This window comes from Amphiprion ocellaris, chromosome 14, assembly GCF_022539595.1.
Source record: "Amphiprion ocellaris isolate individual 3 ecotype Okinawa chromosome 14, ASM2253959v1, whole genome shotgun sequence".
Lineage (NCBI taxonomy): Eukaryota > Metazoa > Chordata > Actinopteri > Pomacentridae > Amphiprion > Amphiprion ocellaris.
In genome coordinates, this window is record NC_072779.1 from 12408490 (window position 1) to 12425713 (window position 17224).

The following is a 17224-nucleotide window of genomic DNA, read 5'->3' on the forward strand; positions in this document are numbered from 1 at the left end:
AACATTAATTTCACATATCCTTTTATTTAATTACTTACAGAAGCACATATCACCTGAAAGCTTAATTTTTTTTAGCACAGTCATATTTGACACTCGTCGAGGTTTTTTCTAGACTAACCGCTGCATATTCTGGCTCATTCATTTCCATAGGTACTAACTCAAAAGAGCTCTGACATTAGAGAAGTCTTCTTAAAAGCTCCCATTCTGGCCTTTATGAAGCCGGTGCTCCCACAAGCCACCGGAGTTGCAGCAGACTGATGTTTGCAACAGTCACATAAAAACTTGCATATTAATTTAGTGTTATTCAACATGTAAATCAGGTTTGATTCATAGGCGCTTACATCATCATCTGAGCTTCAGTCTTGCTCATCAGCGGAGATATTGCCACAGGCTCCTCACAGAGACCATAATCTTGGCCCGCTCACCTCCAGAGACTGCAATCAGTGACATGCTGTGGCATCATTAACAAGTGGCAAGGCTAAAGATTTGCTGTCAGTATCTTTAGATTAGAACTTAGTAGCCAAAAACAACTTCTGGGTTGTGTCACCATAACATATCTGGGACTCGGCTGCTTCATGGCTGTTGATAATAACGTTACATATTAGTGCAGTGAAATATAGTCAAGAACTGCTGCCATATGCACAAATACTAACATGTGAGGGATTCGCAGTCTGAAAAGTTGACATAGAAGCTACAATTAATCATCTTGCGTCAAACGCCATACACTAGTGCTGTTACAACTGACATACGTCATCATATGTTATGTAACAGTTATCCTGATACGGTGTTGAGTGCCATAATCAAGGTCTGAAGCACCAGGTCTGTAGTGTGTAATTCATTTTGTTATCATGAGATGTTTTAATTAAATTTACAGCATCCAGTTTCCATGCGATTTAACAACCTACTTCCTTAGCTGTTATATCAACAATACAAGTACCCTGCCTTTCTTCAATCAGTGTACTGAACCTTCTTCAAATGCAGTCTGTGACCATCGACAGATAAAATATAAACGCTGTGATTTAAAACATTGCCACTGCAAAATAATATGAACTACAGTATGTAGACTGAACATTTTAATAAAACTGTGGTTGTTTCAGTAGTCCCAACACTCTGGTTTTGTGTACACCTTAGGAACATTTATTTATAGGGACTATGATGGCATTTAAATCCTGGTTTGGCACATCTTCCGGTCTGTTTTGGGAGTTATTACTTATTACATACCAGCACGAGTAGTATTTTTTTGCTCATCTCGCTCTTGAATGCTGTGAAAACAACAGGTAGATCTAAGTAGCAGATTTTTTGAATTATTTCCCTCTGAGTAAATATTTACAAGAGAGTTCATAGGAGAAGCTATGTCACATTTCTTGGGGAATTATATGTTATATAGCTACATATTTTTAATTTGGTTGTCCACCATATGCGATTGTTTCATTATTACACACTTTAAACGTATTTTTTTTATTGATCAGTGTGCTACCACAGTACATATATTAATATAAAGTTACCAGCTTATTATTTATCAATCACCTCTGTCCTGAAGACTACCAAGACAGAGTAACAGTTATACAGTAAAGACAGTGCAATAGTGATGTATCACCTGCTCATACAGTTACACTGTGTATTACACATTTATATGCACAAATGCAAATTTTACATCAGATATGTACAGTCAATCTTAAAGTTAAAAGACAAGAAAATGATTTTAGGTCAGTAAGCAAGAATATGTCTTTCACAGTGCAAGATGTAAATCAAGTCAATAATTCATTGAAAAATTAAACTATCTGCAGGAAAACGTGATCTTTGTAGCAAGACCTTCGTTCTTCCTGCCAGTTTCAGTCTTATGATGCTTAACATCATAACTTATACATGTTTCTCTACAAAAATATAACCATCAGGCCATTCCAGGTGGCTTTAAAAAATAATAGCCCAAGTTTAAGAGAATATGTGCAACTACGGAGGAATTCAGCATTTCAGTTGTCTGCATTTGGAGATCAAAGATAACTCAGACGTTTTGGGTCAGGTTTAGTGAGGCCAGTGGTGTAGGAGTGGAATCACTGGTGAAGTTCAGGGTGACATTGGCCCAGCCTTGAGCGCTGGGCTCTGGAGGAGGAAAAGCAATGTGGAAAGCAACACCTACAGCCAAAATAAGAACTGTAACCAAGAGGGTTAATCCCCTACGCAAGATCAGCTGATTGACAGAGAGCAGCTTCACAGGTTTGGTGTTTTTGCTCTGCTCTGCGTCCTTCTCAGCCTCTCCTGTGTTAATATTGTTGCCCACATGATCCACTTTCAGCTCCTCATCCTGGGTACTGACACTGTTGTAGTCTTTGTTTTTAGAAGCTCCTTCGCTGTTCAACTGGGCCTTTAGGGTACAAAGATGCAGGTTTTACTGACGAACTCCAATAAGATAAGACAAAGTGAGAAAACTCTGACAGATTTCACACCACATAGTGTGCACATCTACTTACTGTGTCGGGAAGGCCCGGCAGCATCGCTTCATTCGTCAATACAGAACATTTTGGTGTCGCCAGTGCTTTTGTCCCAGCTCGCTTTTGAGCCTAAAAACAAGTCAGAGTGAAGTTCAAAAGACATACAGAAAATAGGTACACATTTTTAATACCCCAGATAAGACTCACAAAATAATGCTACTGTGATGGAAATTCCATATTTTACTACATAAATTCACACTACTTACATCATTTCTATTGTGTTTTATAAATAAACTATGTCCTGTTTCATGTGAAGATTTATCTCTCATCCACTCTTAGTTTATGCTGGGAAGCCAGCTTGATATTGGTGCCTCGGCGGGCAGCAGAGGCCTTATCTTACCTGATAAAAATCAGACGGTCCAGTTTCAGGGAGAAAGAAAGGAAGACAGGACTGCACAAATAATTCTCTGTTCACCTTGCTACCAAACAAAGCTCATACAAAAAAGTTGGGCAAAAGCCAGAAAGACTGACCCCCAGTCTTTTTCCCTGCTCTGGGTTATGAGAGAAAAACTTAGCTGTAAGATGGAGTGTGATTTTCACCTTTTGCTCTTGTATTATGGAAACGATGGAATGTGGTTATGAAACTGCCACAATTCCACAGCATCCACAATCCAAAAAAAAAATATGGTAGATATATATACACCTTACCATTCAAAAGTTTGGGGTCACTTAGAAATGTCATTATTTTTGAAAGAAAAGCTATTTTTTCAATGAAGATAAAATTAAATGTATCAGAAATACAGTCTAGACATTGTTAATCTGGTAAATGACTATTCTAGCTGAAAACAGCTGATTTTTAATAGAATATCTATATAGGGGTGCCGAGGCCCATTTCCAACAACCATCACTCCTGTGTTCTAATGCTACATTGTGTTAGCTAATCATGTTGAAAGGCTAACTGATGATTAGAAAACCCTTGAGCAATTATGTTAGCACATTAATAAAAGTGTGAGTTTTCATGGAAAACCTGAAATTGCCTGGGTGACTCCAAACTTTTGAACTGTGGTGTACATATATATGTGTACATGTATATTTATATGGCTGTCAAAATGCCCAAAAATAGCGTGTGATTTTAAAGAAAGACAAGAACATCCCACCTTGTATGTGACTTTTTTCCAGTTGAGTTTAAAGATCAGAAAAAGAAAGAAGCCCGTCTGAATGAAGGAACATATAGCGATACCCAGCCACAAGCCTAAAATGAGAGACACAAATTCAAACACACACATCACACACTACTGTGTATTTAATTTTTGCACACTAGAAATAAAACTGCTCATCAAGAAAAACAAACAGTATCTGCAATATTGTACTTTAAAATAGATACAAGCGAGATGATATGATCAAACTGACGTATATTGCATATCTGCAGGTTAAATCAGAGTCATTACATTATCTTCTGAGCTATACTATGGAGTCCCTGCAGCTTTTATAGTTAGAAATAATTCAATCTACTTTATAAAAGCATCAGTCAATCAACACTTTTGCTTGTGACAGATTTCCTCGTGGGTCACCAAAGGAAATACAGATGCGTGCAAGACAGAGGATGCACATTTAGTGTGTGTGTGTGTGTGTGTGTGTGTGTGTGTGTGTGTGTGTGTGTGTGTGTGTGTGTGTCTGTGTTTGTGTGTCTGTGTGTCTGTGTTTGTGTGTGTGTGTGTGTGTGTGTGTGTGTGTGTGTGTGTGTGTGTGTGTGTGTGTGTGTGTGTGTGTGTGTGTGTGTGTGTCTGTGTCTGTGTCTGTGTCTGTGTCTGTGTGTGTGTTTGTGTGTCTGTGTGTGTGTGTCTGTGTGTGTGTGCTTGCTTGTACACTTTCATTAGTACATGCAGACGTTGAGTGGACAGCACAGAGCTCCACTCTGGCAGGGGGTAAATGGTGGACTGCAGAGAAAGAAATTAAGGAATGCCTGGTACAGCAGGACCAGGGATTTGTGGGTTTAACTAATGACTCTCGATTGAAACATGGATATGCTGCTTTATTTTCAACTTCCTGAGGCATATTTCTAGGGTGCTGTTCAGTGGACAAGTAAGAAATAAGTTGCTATGATCAACGCAAAGCTTCAGGCTATGATATCTGGAGCAACAACTGAAATTATTAAATTGAGAAAACATATTAAAACAAACTACCTTGATCTTTGTGACCTGTCTGTTCACTTTAGCTGTCCTATAATATATGGGGTTGCCTGATTGCCTGAAGTGTTGGTTTTATAAATACTATTTATAATTTCTGTTATTATATATGGGGTTCATTTTATTTAGGCCATTAAACTTCCAATTTAAGGGGGAATTTCACTAATTTAATACATCGCAGCTTGTTTTCCAGGTCTAAGGAGTTTTACAACATGTGAAAAAAGCTACAGAGGCAAAGGCTTAATGATACATATCACCCCAGAATCTTAAACTTTCAGCAGATCAGTTAGATTCTGGATAATTTAGGTACCACATCCAGACAAGGAAGAAGAATGTGTGTAAGTAAAAGAAATATATATCCCTGGGTCTGCATCAATTTTGAAATTGTGCATTGCAAGTCCAGTAATATTAAGCGAGTGCACAGCTAAATCGGTGGAGTACTCCTTTAAATTTAACTTTAAATGGTTTACTGTGATGTAGAAATTCTACAAAATCACCTTTAAAATCAATAGATTTATTGTTTTCCACATGACTGCATGTTTAAACAAGATGGCACTCAGTATAGCTGTATATGGTGAAGGAAGCAAGTCTACTTGATATGTGCTGTAAGTTTGCAGTTTAGGAGTGGGACTGCATTTAGTGTTTTTTGCATGAAATGTAAGTATCGATTCAGAACAGATCTTGTGAATGAGATGAAACACGTATTCTCAATTCCAAACCTTGACTTTACATTGCTGCATGCAGCCACAGTCATGTAGTAAACTGAGTTCAGATAAACATCACTGCATGCTTACTGCACTTTAGTATAGTGGTGATGCTGAATAAAAACAATCTTCCATTATGCTTATTAATATCCTTGCCTTTTGAAAAGTATTAAATAGAAAAAGAGCAACTGGTTCAGAATATTTTTAAACTTAAAATTGGGATTGGGCTGAAAATATGTAGGGGAAACCCACAGGAAGATCAGGATCATTGTTTTTATTCCAAATAATGTTATGTATAACTTGTCTGCAGAGATATAGAATGGGACAAAAGACTTACCTAATATCCTCAGCTTGGCCTTAAACATCAGAGCTATTCCCACTGGCAGGCCAATGCAGTAGTAACCCACCAAGTTGGTGAAGGCAGCAATTTTCTGCATCCCAGATCCTATAAGAATCCCTGCGCAGACACACTGAAACAACACACATAAAAGAAGAAAAAAAAAGACTTTGAATAGCATGTGTATTATTTGACACAACCACTTAAAACAAGCCAAGAGGATTTGTCCTGTTCTATAGTAACGTACCAGAAGTGCATCGAAGAATTGTACAAAGATGTAGACTGTGAGGCTCTCTGACACAATCTCCACAATGTTGCTGCAGACAGTAGAATGAGATAATCAAAACAGAGTTTCCCTTGCATAGAAATGAGTGTGTGCTGGTCAGAAACTTACGGATCAGAAGTGAATATGTAGCCAATCACCGACTTAGAGCCTGCGAGGACAATACCCTGGAACACAGCAAGAACTCCTATAGCGAGGACATTACGTGAGGCATAATACCTGACAAGTTGTAGTTAATGAAATAAAAGTCACATTGTACCCACAGGTATTCATTTTGTGTGTGTGCTGACAAAATTAAACCAAACTCCAATGTTTTAAACTAAGCTTTTGGGTTGCTGTAACTAACCAGAGTTTATTAAGTTTAAATTAAGTACACATAAAGTTGTGAACAAAAGTTTGCGTATACTCTTGTAAAGACCATGAATGTCATGCAGACAATCTTGAGTTTCCCGTGACGCCTACAGCTCTTAATTTTCTGTGATGGAATGATTATAACACATGTGTCTTTGTAACACAAAACAATCCGGAATTTAGTTTTTTTTTATAAATTTATTATAGATCTTCTTCAATCTGACAAAATATACACACAGCAACTTGAATTATCGGTTTTGTGCTATGCTAATTTTCTTAGTGGCATGGCCTCGTAACTTATTGTACGTGATTACGATTGACTACAGCTGGTGATTTCTCTGCATCAGACTCAGCCACAAACACTACAGTGGAAAAGTCTAAGGAGCTCAGCACAGAACTGAAGAAGCAAAGCATTGACTTGAACAAGTGACAAGAGTCAATTGCAGCAATACAGAGCCACTACATATCGCAAAATCAATTTTCCAAATAATTGTAAGTATGCATGGGAAGTGCATGGGACAGTTGTGTCACTGCCATGATCAGGAAGAAAAGACAAGCTGCTGAGAGAGAATTAGTCAGGATTGGTCAAGGGTCAATCAAGAATCATGAAAATACATGGCCATGGGCAGAGGCACTGCCATGCAAATAGAAAAGGCTGTCTGGAGGAAAGTTCTGTGGTCAGATGAAACAAAAATAGAGCTTTTTGGCAACAATACCAGAAATATGTTTGGAGGAGAGAAGGTTTCCCCCATTTATCCCAAGAACACCAAATCTATCATCCAGCATGGTGGAGGGATTATTGTGCTCTTCCGCTGTTTTGTTGATAGTGGAACTGGTGCTTTACAGAAAGTAAAGGAAATAATCAAGAAATAATCAATAATCAAGATTACCTCCACATTCGTGAGGAAAACCTAAAATCATCAGCCAGAAGGTTGAGTCTTGGATGCAGTTGGATGTTGTACCAAGGCAATAATCCCAGACATACATTAAAAGTGGTAAAGAAATGGCTAAATCAGGCTGCAATTAATGTTTTCGACTGGCTTCCCCACCATCCTGACTTGAACTTGTGGGCTGTGATAAAGAAACAAATTTGTCTGCACCAGTTCTGTCAAGAGGAGTGGTAAAAGATAAAAATAGAAACTTGCCAGAAGCTTATAGATAGCAACAAAAGCATCTAGTTGTGGTGAAAAGGCCAAGAGACATTTAGCCAAATATTAGCATTGTTGTATGTATATTTTTGATCCAGGAAATCTAGTCATATTTCCAAAGGATCTATAATAAATCTATGCAAGAACTGAAATGCTTGACTGGCATTTGTGACAGACACATGCATTTCATCTTTCCATGATAGAGAATTAAAAGTTGTAGAAGTCATTGGAAACCCAAAACTGCCATGATATGCAAATTCTTTACAAGTGTATGTAAAATTTTGTTCACAACTGTTCATCAGAGCTGTCCAGTTATACTGTATTATCAGGAATTATTACAAATGATAATCAGTAAGAAGCAAGAATTATCAGTAGCCAAGGTCTATACTATGTACGTTTGTGTTTACAAGTATATGCTGTCTTCATACCTGACAGAGCTAGGGCCACTTTACAGGTGACTTTGACTCTCTCTGTGTCTCCAGCCCCAAGAGCATTCCCAACACGCACACAGGCAGCTGCATGGACACCTAAAGGAAACTGCATGCACCACATATTAGTTTGTGCTGTCAGCTACATTTGGTATTTATCTTCTAATGAATAAGCACATTTCCAGACAAGCAGAATTGTTGTATACTAATAAGATGCAAATAAATGTCCAAGTAAATACATGACTGATTCACACCATGTATGTTATCGCTCCAATTTCCACCATGATGTGCTGGGCAGCCAGATCCACTTCACCAAGTAAACCTGATATGAGAAAGATTCAGACAGAACATCACAGTCCATAACAGGCAGCTTGTTTTCCCTGACAGCTTCCCTTGTGAACTTGGTGTTGTCAATTATTGAGTTGCTATGTTCTGTAAAGACTTTCACTTCTTAGGTTTTGATTTTGACACAGAAGTCGTCTACATGTCTGAACTAGCGGCTCGGGTTGTTCTCTTGTAGTAGCTCAGTGCTGTGCTAAGAATATTCTTGGATTAGAGGTAAAACATGCTCAAGAACGAAAAGAAGTTCAGTTATCTTCTACTCAAGTATTTAGGATTACAAACACCAAGATGGCTAAGATGCTATGCAAACATAAATTTGTATAGGACAATTACACAACATTTTGGGACTACATCTTTTGATACATGTTCCACTAAAGTAAAGAAAATTTAAAGAAAAAACCTGAGCAAGTGTGTGTACTTATGGTGATGATTAGGGTGAATGCAATAGTAATTATGGTTATGGTTCAAGTAAATCTCAAGGGTAGATCAAGGTGTCTTCTGAAGTGATGTAAACATGACCGTGTTTGTGTTTGGCAACAACACTGACCGGCAAGGAAACCTCCAACCTCCCAGATCCACCATTCAAAGCAGATCATAAATGCACTGGGGATAGCCAGCTTCATATAAGAGCCCCATTCCTGCAGACAGTCAGTGGTCCAACCTGCAGAATGTTTCAGACAGAGTAAAATGCAGATTTGGCCATTTAGTATTTGATTTTCACTTTTGTGTGTGGAACTTACCTCCCCACGTCTGCAAATGGAGCTTCTTCCACCTGATGTAGCCAAACAACAGCAGGCAGATGGTGATCTGAGAGAGGCTGCTAGCAATTGCTGATCCACTGCAAACACACATCATGGAACATCTTCATATCTATATTTATGGAGGGATGTCTAGTAACAGTCAACATTAAATGTAATTCCATACTCATCACTTGGCAGAGACGTGGTCTAGGACAGCACAAAGATCAAGTGTGGATTGAGACACTTAAAGTTGCATTGTTGTTTGAGCATACTGGATTTCTTATGGTCTGAGAACGGTCCTTGACAATTAGCAGGAGTCTACGATTGATATGGAAAGCGGTGGGGGAGACAGGGCCCAACTATAAACACCTAATTGGTTAAAATTGCCTGCCTGATGTATTTCATGTTTGTCCAGCTGGAACAAGATCAAGTCCTTTCAGAGTTCTTTCGTCTTTCTGTGCCCTATGCAGTGTCTCCCACTCTCCTAAAAAAAGTTAAGATAATAAACACCAGGGCACTGCTGACTCAGTTGTCAGAAAAAAAACAAATCATTCTTGGATGAATAGATAAAATGCATAAGGAGTGCTCTGACCTATTGTCCTCTTCTTTCCAAACTCCAGGCTATGCATCTGCACATTAGCCTCCCCTCTTTGGACAACAGTGGAGTGATCCGGTGAGAGAAAGAGAGTTTCTCTGCTTTTTATGCAATAAATGCTTAACTAGTATATTTTATCTGTTGTGTCACATTATATCTGATATGATATCAAGTCATACAAAGTTCATAAAAAATGAAGACCTATGGAGAAGCAGCAAGACACACTTACGTGACGCCCATTTCGAGGCTGAAGATTAACACATAGTTGAATAATAAGTTAAGGATGTTTGCTGCTGCTGCTGTGTACATCTGAGGCAGAATGATCCCCTGACAGATAAAAAAAAAGACATGGAATCCATAATTAGCAATCCGAGTCTGTAGAGCTCAAATGTCAAAATTATTTGTATAGGTTCTCTATAATATGGAGAAGCCAAAATGTAATGGATTTTGTTTGCTTTCTATAAGACAATTCAGGTAAAAGGTCGTACTCCAGTGGTAATAAAGGCTAAGAGACTATAGCAATGGTATCAGTTTGCTGACACTATCTGTAGGCAAAAGAGCGGCAATGCCAGTGCTTGATGTTTAGCAGGTACTCGTTTTTTTCATTTTAGCCCAAAGTCAGCCTTTAACACATAGTGCAGTTAATGATAACTGTTGTTTTGTGCAGGTATATAATCATAAACCAAAGTGGTGAAGTTTGAAAATTTGGTAGAACTCAAGAAAAATGTCAGCAGCTCATCCTTACATAATGTCTGAGCCAAATTTCATGAAAATCTAACAAATTGTCTTACCTTTCACTCAAAACTACAATGTGAACCCGATAATGCCACCAAAGGAAACATCTAATGATAGCCACAGTCAGTGAGATGCATTAGAAAAGCAAAACTAAATGTAGTACCAATATATAAAGCTGCTAGCATGGCAAAACTGTAGACATGGTTCAACGCAACACTTTATCAAATAGACAGAAGAAATCTTTTTCTTTTGTTAATCCTGGAGTGCTACCTTTTCCTGAATTCATTTTGGGGAGAGGAAGAACACTCAGCTCAACTTCAGCACTGCAGAAGCACACTTGTTTCCACTCATGAACTTACTTGGTTTTGCAGGTAGGAAACCTGAAGCTGGTACAGGAACATGGCCTGTCGCAAAGAATAAGGATTGACAGAATAAAACTGACAGATATCCTTGATCACATACAAGACACACAGCAGTCCAAATGATTATCCACTAATGAAAATGTAATCATGAATTCTACATTTTGTTTCTGCTAACTATAAATTCTACATGCTAGTCCTTTGTCTGGATTATCTCAGTCAAATGAAGGAGGTAACTGATGATGATGGACAGAAATGGCTTGCTTGTCTGGCTTTTGGCACTCATAACCTTTTGTCTGATTACTACTAGGAACACAATCTGCATATTTACGACTGTTTTTATTCCCATTATTGCAAAAATGTAGCTTCTAGTGCTTTTCTTTAATTGCTTTACTGATGCAAAATGTGATTTACTATTATACTATGTATGGAATTTGGCTGTTAAAAATGACAATGTAGTATAATTTTCATGCTCTGGAGAGTGTTTTAGTTCATTGCACTCACTGGAACAGCTGGTAGAAATACCATCACATAGAGCTGGGCAATTCTGAAGGGGACACAAACACAGTAATATTTATTCAGCAGAGCAAACAGAATGACAATAATTCTCTTTCTGTTCTGACATTCACCTGTCAGTATATATTACTGTTCAAAAGTTTGAGGTCACTTAGAAATGTCCTTATTTTTGAAAGAAAATCTTTTTTTAATGAAGATAACATTAAATGTGTCAGAAATCCAGTCTAGACATTGTTAATGTGGTAAATGACTATTCTAGCTGGAAACAGCTGATTTTTAATGGAATATCTCCATAGGGGTACAGAGGAACATTTCCAGCAACCGTCACTCCTGTGTTCTAATGCTACATTGTGTTAGTTAATGGTGTTGAAAGGCTAATTGATGATTAGAAAACCCTTGAGCAATTATGTTAGCACATGAATAAAAGTGTGAGTTTTCATGGAAAACATAAACTTGCCTGGGTGACCCCAAACTTTTGAATGATAGCGTACATTATAAAAAGTATGTGTTCACATTAAGATTCTGTTTTGTAGTCCATTATCTCAGAATTAAATAGCAAAATGACATGGTGGATTCACATACCCAGGCATCTGAAGCTGTTAATATACAAGTGTAGGAGAACTATACTTGAGCTCAAATGCTGATCTAACACCTTGATAAATGTACACATAAAGCTGAACTTACAGGATGAGATAATATCAGTGTCTCTACTGATAAGCACAACAACCACGGCACTGAAGATAAAAAAAAACGTGTGTTTTTCCCTAGAATAACCCAGCAGTTTGTCCTCAGCAGTATTTACCTCGCCACCTCTTCCTCTTGGTGCATGAGGAGCAGTAGGTTCTGAGAGTTTATGAGAAGACCCCAGCATGGCACACAAAACAGCAGCAGGATCAGTGAACTCCGCTGTAGAATAACTCCCACACGTTTCATGTTCTTACCGCCGTATGTCTGCAAAGCACAAACAAATGGTTTCAATGGTTCAAAATGAAAGCCTTTCTATGGATAAGATAAGATAAGATAAGATAAGATAAGATAAAGTTCTTTATTTCTCCCCACTCCAGGGGAAATTTACATTGTTACAGCAGTTTTATTTACAATATATACAAGGGTGGCAAAATTTTTAACAGAAAAAATAAAAATAACACATAATGACATTAATGCACACATTATGGGGTTTTGCTCACCTGAGAAATAAGTGTGTCACAAGCCAGAGCGAGGCCATAGCCTGTTGCAGATGTGGTCACGTTAACAGTCTGAGAGGTGAAGAACACAAACTGCATGTTAGACTTTAGTTATTGAATGTTCTAATATCTCTTATTCATATATATTTTGTTTATGTTCATGACTATTGATTTAACTACTGCATTTTGAGAGGAGGAGTTAAAACACTGGTGCCACAGAGAATTAACACTTCAGTCTGCAGGTAGTTGCAAATTTCAGCCACTTTTACTTCACTGGCTTGTAAGTCCATACGGTTCATTGCCATTTCTCAAGCCCTGTGTGAACTGTGCGTGGCCGGTCTCAACACGTGCTCACACAGGCTGACTGTAAGCAATGCGTCCAGTGTGGGAAGCCACGGTTCAAACTCAGGTGTAAGGTGATAGTGCTAGCCGCTATACCACATTTTGTTAATATCTTCTGATGGTCTGCTAGCTGTCAGTTTTGTGTGTGTGCTACACATATAATCCAATGTCAGTTTTGAACACAGCAATGGCTTTGTCACTGGAAAACAAAAGAAAAGTGGCTCGGATCAATCTATGCAACTCTTCTATTCAGGTTCAAGCTCATGCACAAGACGGGGAGAAAGGCAGGAGAAATGGACACTGCACCTTTAATGATTGTCTGAATAAAGAATTGAATACATAGCAATTCAATATGGGAGAGCAAATTCAAGTTAATGTTGTCTTTGTGCGGCAACCGTGTGGCTGTGTTACACTCTCATCCCTACATGTGTCTATTTCTGGTATCAGGTCTTGCAAAAGAGACCTCAGTCTCTGAATATAAACTGAAATTTAAAAATGTGTGTCAAAAAAATAGGTCCATTGGATGCATGTTGCTTTGTTTGCAGGACGTGAAAGAAAAAGTGATGACTGTTTTCTAACAAGTTAGCAAAGGAATGTTGAGGATGTAGAACAGGGCAAACATACTCAACATAGATCAGACCTGCACATTCATTTTAATATCTAACACAGCGTTGTGACCACACAAGAGGGAAGGTTTTATGAAACCGGTGTGCAAATGCTTCTTAGCGAAGAAAAAGACTGGAAGTTTCTTGTGTCCACTGTCACTTCACACAGGAAGAGGAAAGCGACTGATGTAGTTCTTAAAAAACTCATCATCCTGTTCTGATATCATGTCTTTTCATCACCCACTAAACTATTTTATGTGCTAGTGTGAGTGAAACACACAGTCCTGACAGCTGTGATGAGACTTGTCCACTGTTTGAGGTATTTGAAACAAAAGACATTCCTGATGGAGGTTGATGTAACTTTCGATAATTTGCTCCTAAAACAATGTCACACTGCTTAGCAGAAACAGAGACTTTTTAGGTCGTTTGCATGGAATTTAAAATGTTTCATGCAAAATGAAAAGAACATGGAAGCTGTTTTTATTTCTGACAGATAGAACATCCCTTCTCAGTGACTCAAAAGTCAAGCTTCAGGGCAGAAACAACACAGCGGGTGACCTCTTGTCTGCAGACTGTGCTTTTTAGAGAAAGCCAGAAGTGTTTAAACTTGATATATAGGAAGGCATGCTGCACTTTCCTTACCTTATGAAACAAATCAGAAGAAAAAATCCTAAAATATCTCAGCTTTGTTTAGCAATTCAAACACCAGAGGTCCACTGGAGAGCTTGTTGATGGTTGTTTTTTGTAATTTGGAAAAATCTGAGATAGTAGTTAGTAGTCAGAATAAGAATCAAGACATCTCTTTCCTGCATAATAAATACCGACAGAAAACAACCGATGCGTGGATAAGCACGATTCAGTTGTACGTTCTTTTAAGTCAACTTACAGGAACGTATTTTTTCGACCAAATTGTGCAACCATCAACTCTGCCTGTGTTTCATTAAAAATTATAGCTAGTAATTAGTTAGGGAAAATGAGGGAGTATGTTTTGGAAGACTGGAGGTCTTAGCTTCACTTAGATTTGGATTTTCTATTGATTTGTCCTCCTTCTGTCTATATATATAGATTTTGCTTGGAGCTGAGGAGGTAACTTTACACTTTACAAAGTTGAAGGCTTTGATATGAATATTAGGGCTATCTATGGATAGTTTAAAAAAAAACCTTCCATTTCATTGCATGCTGAGTGATCCCTTAGAAACTACATTCAATCTTTCCTCACCTCTTCTTGCCAACCTGTACAAACTTTCTACATGTATACATTGTTTCTGTTTGTGCATTTGATTGCAGAACTGCTCTTTGTGTTTCTGTCAGTTTTTGAAGCCTTTCCACACCCTTTTAAGATATATTATCAAAGTATTGTTCAGCCCTTTTGCTAGAGTGTTGTTTAAAAGTACTCAAAGGAGCTTTACCCACTACTTCCCTCACCAGTTACTGTACATCATCCCTGTGGGATTCAGATACCAGAATCATATGTCAAACCGCCATCACAACAACTTGTAGCAGATGTGAGTAGTAGAGAAAAAAGGTTTTAAGCAGTATTAGAGTCACTAAAAAGAGAAGTGGTATTAGTTGTACTACTTCAGTTACAGCACGTAAAATCAGTTAAGGAGTATAGATGAAAGAAATATAGATCGTACCGCTGTGGCCAGTGCATATCCAGCCAGTTCAGCATTGCCAATGTGACCACAGAATATGCTGATAACAAACTGCAGGAGAAAGTGCAGAATCCGAGACAGCAGCTGTAGAAACAAACATAAAGACTCAACTACTTCACACACCGCACGTGACTGAAATCAGCGCAACAAATTAACTGTGTTCAGGCGTCCTCAGCAAATTAGAAAGCAGTGTTGTGAAATCACTTGGCACAGGCTGGTTTGCACTAACATTCAGTAAGTGTTGACACCATTAATTCTCAGTGTACAGTCTATATGCTTCACAGATACACTTAAGAAATGGTAACTGATTACATTGTTGGATTGCATTATGTAACACTGCACATTAAACAGTAATTCTGCAGCATAGGAATACAGTAGCTGAATGTACTACAATCACGCCACTTAATGTACATGAGCATACTGCCCCCCACCACCAACGACACTTCAACTTTACCCTACTCACCAGTGGGCCTGTGAGCAGCAAGACTTGGTAAAGTTCTTCTCTGTAGGCCAGTGGTAGCCAGCGTCTCACACACGCACACCGGAACAGTTTTGAGCTGGCCAGTGTCGCCTCCTCATCTCCCACAACCCCTGCAGTCTTGGCAACAGAAACCCCAGCAACGGGCCCTTCACCCTGCAAGGGCTGTGCAGGTCCTGGGGAACCCAGCTTCTCCATTCAAACACAGAAATAGAAGACAGAAGGGAGAGAGAAGGAAAAAAGCTACATAATACTGGAGCGAGGGAGGAAGGGAGGGAGGAAAGGAGGGAGGAAAGTGGGGGGGGGGCAGCAAAGAGAGTGCAAGAGTAAGAGCAGCAGTCGGCCTATCTGGGTTTGGAAGTACGACACATGCATTTTTTTGAGTTACTGATTAAATATGGAGGATTGGAAGAATATGGAGATGAGAATAAATGAAGAAAAAGGGGAGTGGAAAACAACATCTTTTTTGACACAAGGGTCAAAGTCGGGCTGATGAATGTATCTTGAAGGAAATACATTGCATTTATATATTTGCACCATGTACACAGTGAGCGAGTGAGTGCTTTGTGGGGATATTTCATGACATATGTAGGTGTGTGAGTTTGTGTGAGAGTGTGAGTGGTCTTGCAGGGATCAGTAGTAATCTGATGAGGAATGCCTGTTTGCACAGTGTATACAAGGAGCTCTGATGGCAAAAACTCTGCAGGCTTTGATTAATTGCTTGTAGGACAGCCATAATGCTTGTGTTTGTATGTATTAGCCATCAGATAAACGACTTGGGTTGCAGACAAAAAAAAGAAAACAGAATTTGCAGACACATGCCTTCAGTTTTATTAAGCTTAAAGTGTGAGCTCAGGTTGAGAGAGAACAGAAGGAAATCAAATTCTGACACAAGAGTAGAAACACCATTATAACTAGCTGTGATATCTGCTGACAGTCTTTCCTCGTTATGAAGTAACAACAGTGCAGAACAACATGATCAGCAGTTAACAAATAACTAATCTGAAAACTTTTCTCCAGTTGACCAATGCTTCTCTCTAGCAGGGAAGAAAGGGATGGCTGTTGAAATCATACACACATGCACAGATATGTTTGTCCACATGCTAAAGAGCATCCCCAGACCCCTGTGTTTCCCATCCATGTTTTTCCTGCTTGCTTGCTTTTTAAATCTGACACTGATCCATTTGTCATCCTCCCGTCCTCCTGTATAACAACAGCATTAGAATGGACAATTGCCCATACCATGTCAAAACTTCAGCTTACTATAACTTATTATGAATGTTTTTGGTTCATTGTTTTTCTCATGAAGGTAGCAAACCTTGTAGCAAATATAAAAGTTGTAAAACCATACACAATGTTATTCATTTTTAGACTATTTTTTAATAATTATCAATGATATAAAGCCTATGACAAAATCTACATAAGCAGCATCTTGATCAGTGTTCTTGCCCCTTTAAACTAACAAGTTGGTTTAACATATTAATATTTTACTTGCAATGTGTAATTTAAAGGTAGCTTGACATCAACAGCTACTGCTGCACTGGTCGGCTCAGTTTGTTTCCTTTTAGCAAAACCTTAAAGGTGTCTTGTCTATACAATATTTTTTTTAAAAAATACCCATGTTAGTAAGATGAGAACGCTTCAACTTTGGGTTTTCAATCTCAGCAAATAATAAGAAGTGTCTCAGTTAGATTTAGCTAAGGCTATTCCACCAACAAAATACTAGAATTTATAATGATAATAATGTATCAAATAGTAATATGTAAACAATGCAACCACGTGAGAGAGTTGTTTTTTCTTTCATGAT

General features: G+C 38.4%; 1 protein-coding gene across 1 annotated transcript; it reads right to left on the reverse strand.

Moving 5' to 3' along the window:
* Positions 1-1442: 1442 nt before the first annotated feature.
* Positions 1443-15683, reverse strand: slc47a1 (solute carrier family 47 member 1). Its single transcript, XM_023291446.3, has 17 exons — positions 15403-15683; positions 14922-15023; positions 12341-12409; positions 11956-12104; positions 11142-11184; positions 10638-10682; positions 9773-9870; positions 8949-9046; positions 8756-8869; positions 8121-8188; positions 7867-7975; positions 6051-6126; positions 5904-5973; positions 5657-5789; positions 3587-3681; positions 2469-2558; positions 1443-2362 (listed from the first exon to the last, which is right to left on the reverse strand). Exons 1-17 carry the CDS (start codon positions 15613-15615, stop codon positions 2003-2005), a joined length of 1932 nt encoding a protein of 643 aa, XP_023147214.1. The 5' UTR covers positions 15616-15683; the 3' UTR covers positions 1443-2002.
* Positions 15684-17224: the final 1541 nt, after the last annotated feature.

What these genes read in the sequence shown, in the direction of transcription:
- slc47a1 (XM_023291446.3), bottom strand. Translation starts at nt 15,615, where the DNA reads ATGGAGAAGCTGGGTTCCCCAGGACCTGCACAGCCCTTGCAGGGTGAA. An exon ending in TGCTGCTCACAGGCCCACTG is followed by an intron (nt 15,024 to 15,402) that starts GTGAGTAGGGTA and finishes TTGTTTCTACAG; the next exon opens with CTGCTGTCTCGGATTCTGCA. An exon ending in GTGACACACTTATTTCTCAG is followed by an intron (nt 12,105 to 12,340) that starts GTGAGCAAAACC and finishes TGTGCTTTGCAG; the next exon opens with ACATACGGCGGTAAGAACAT.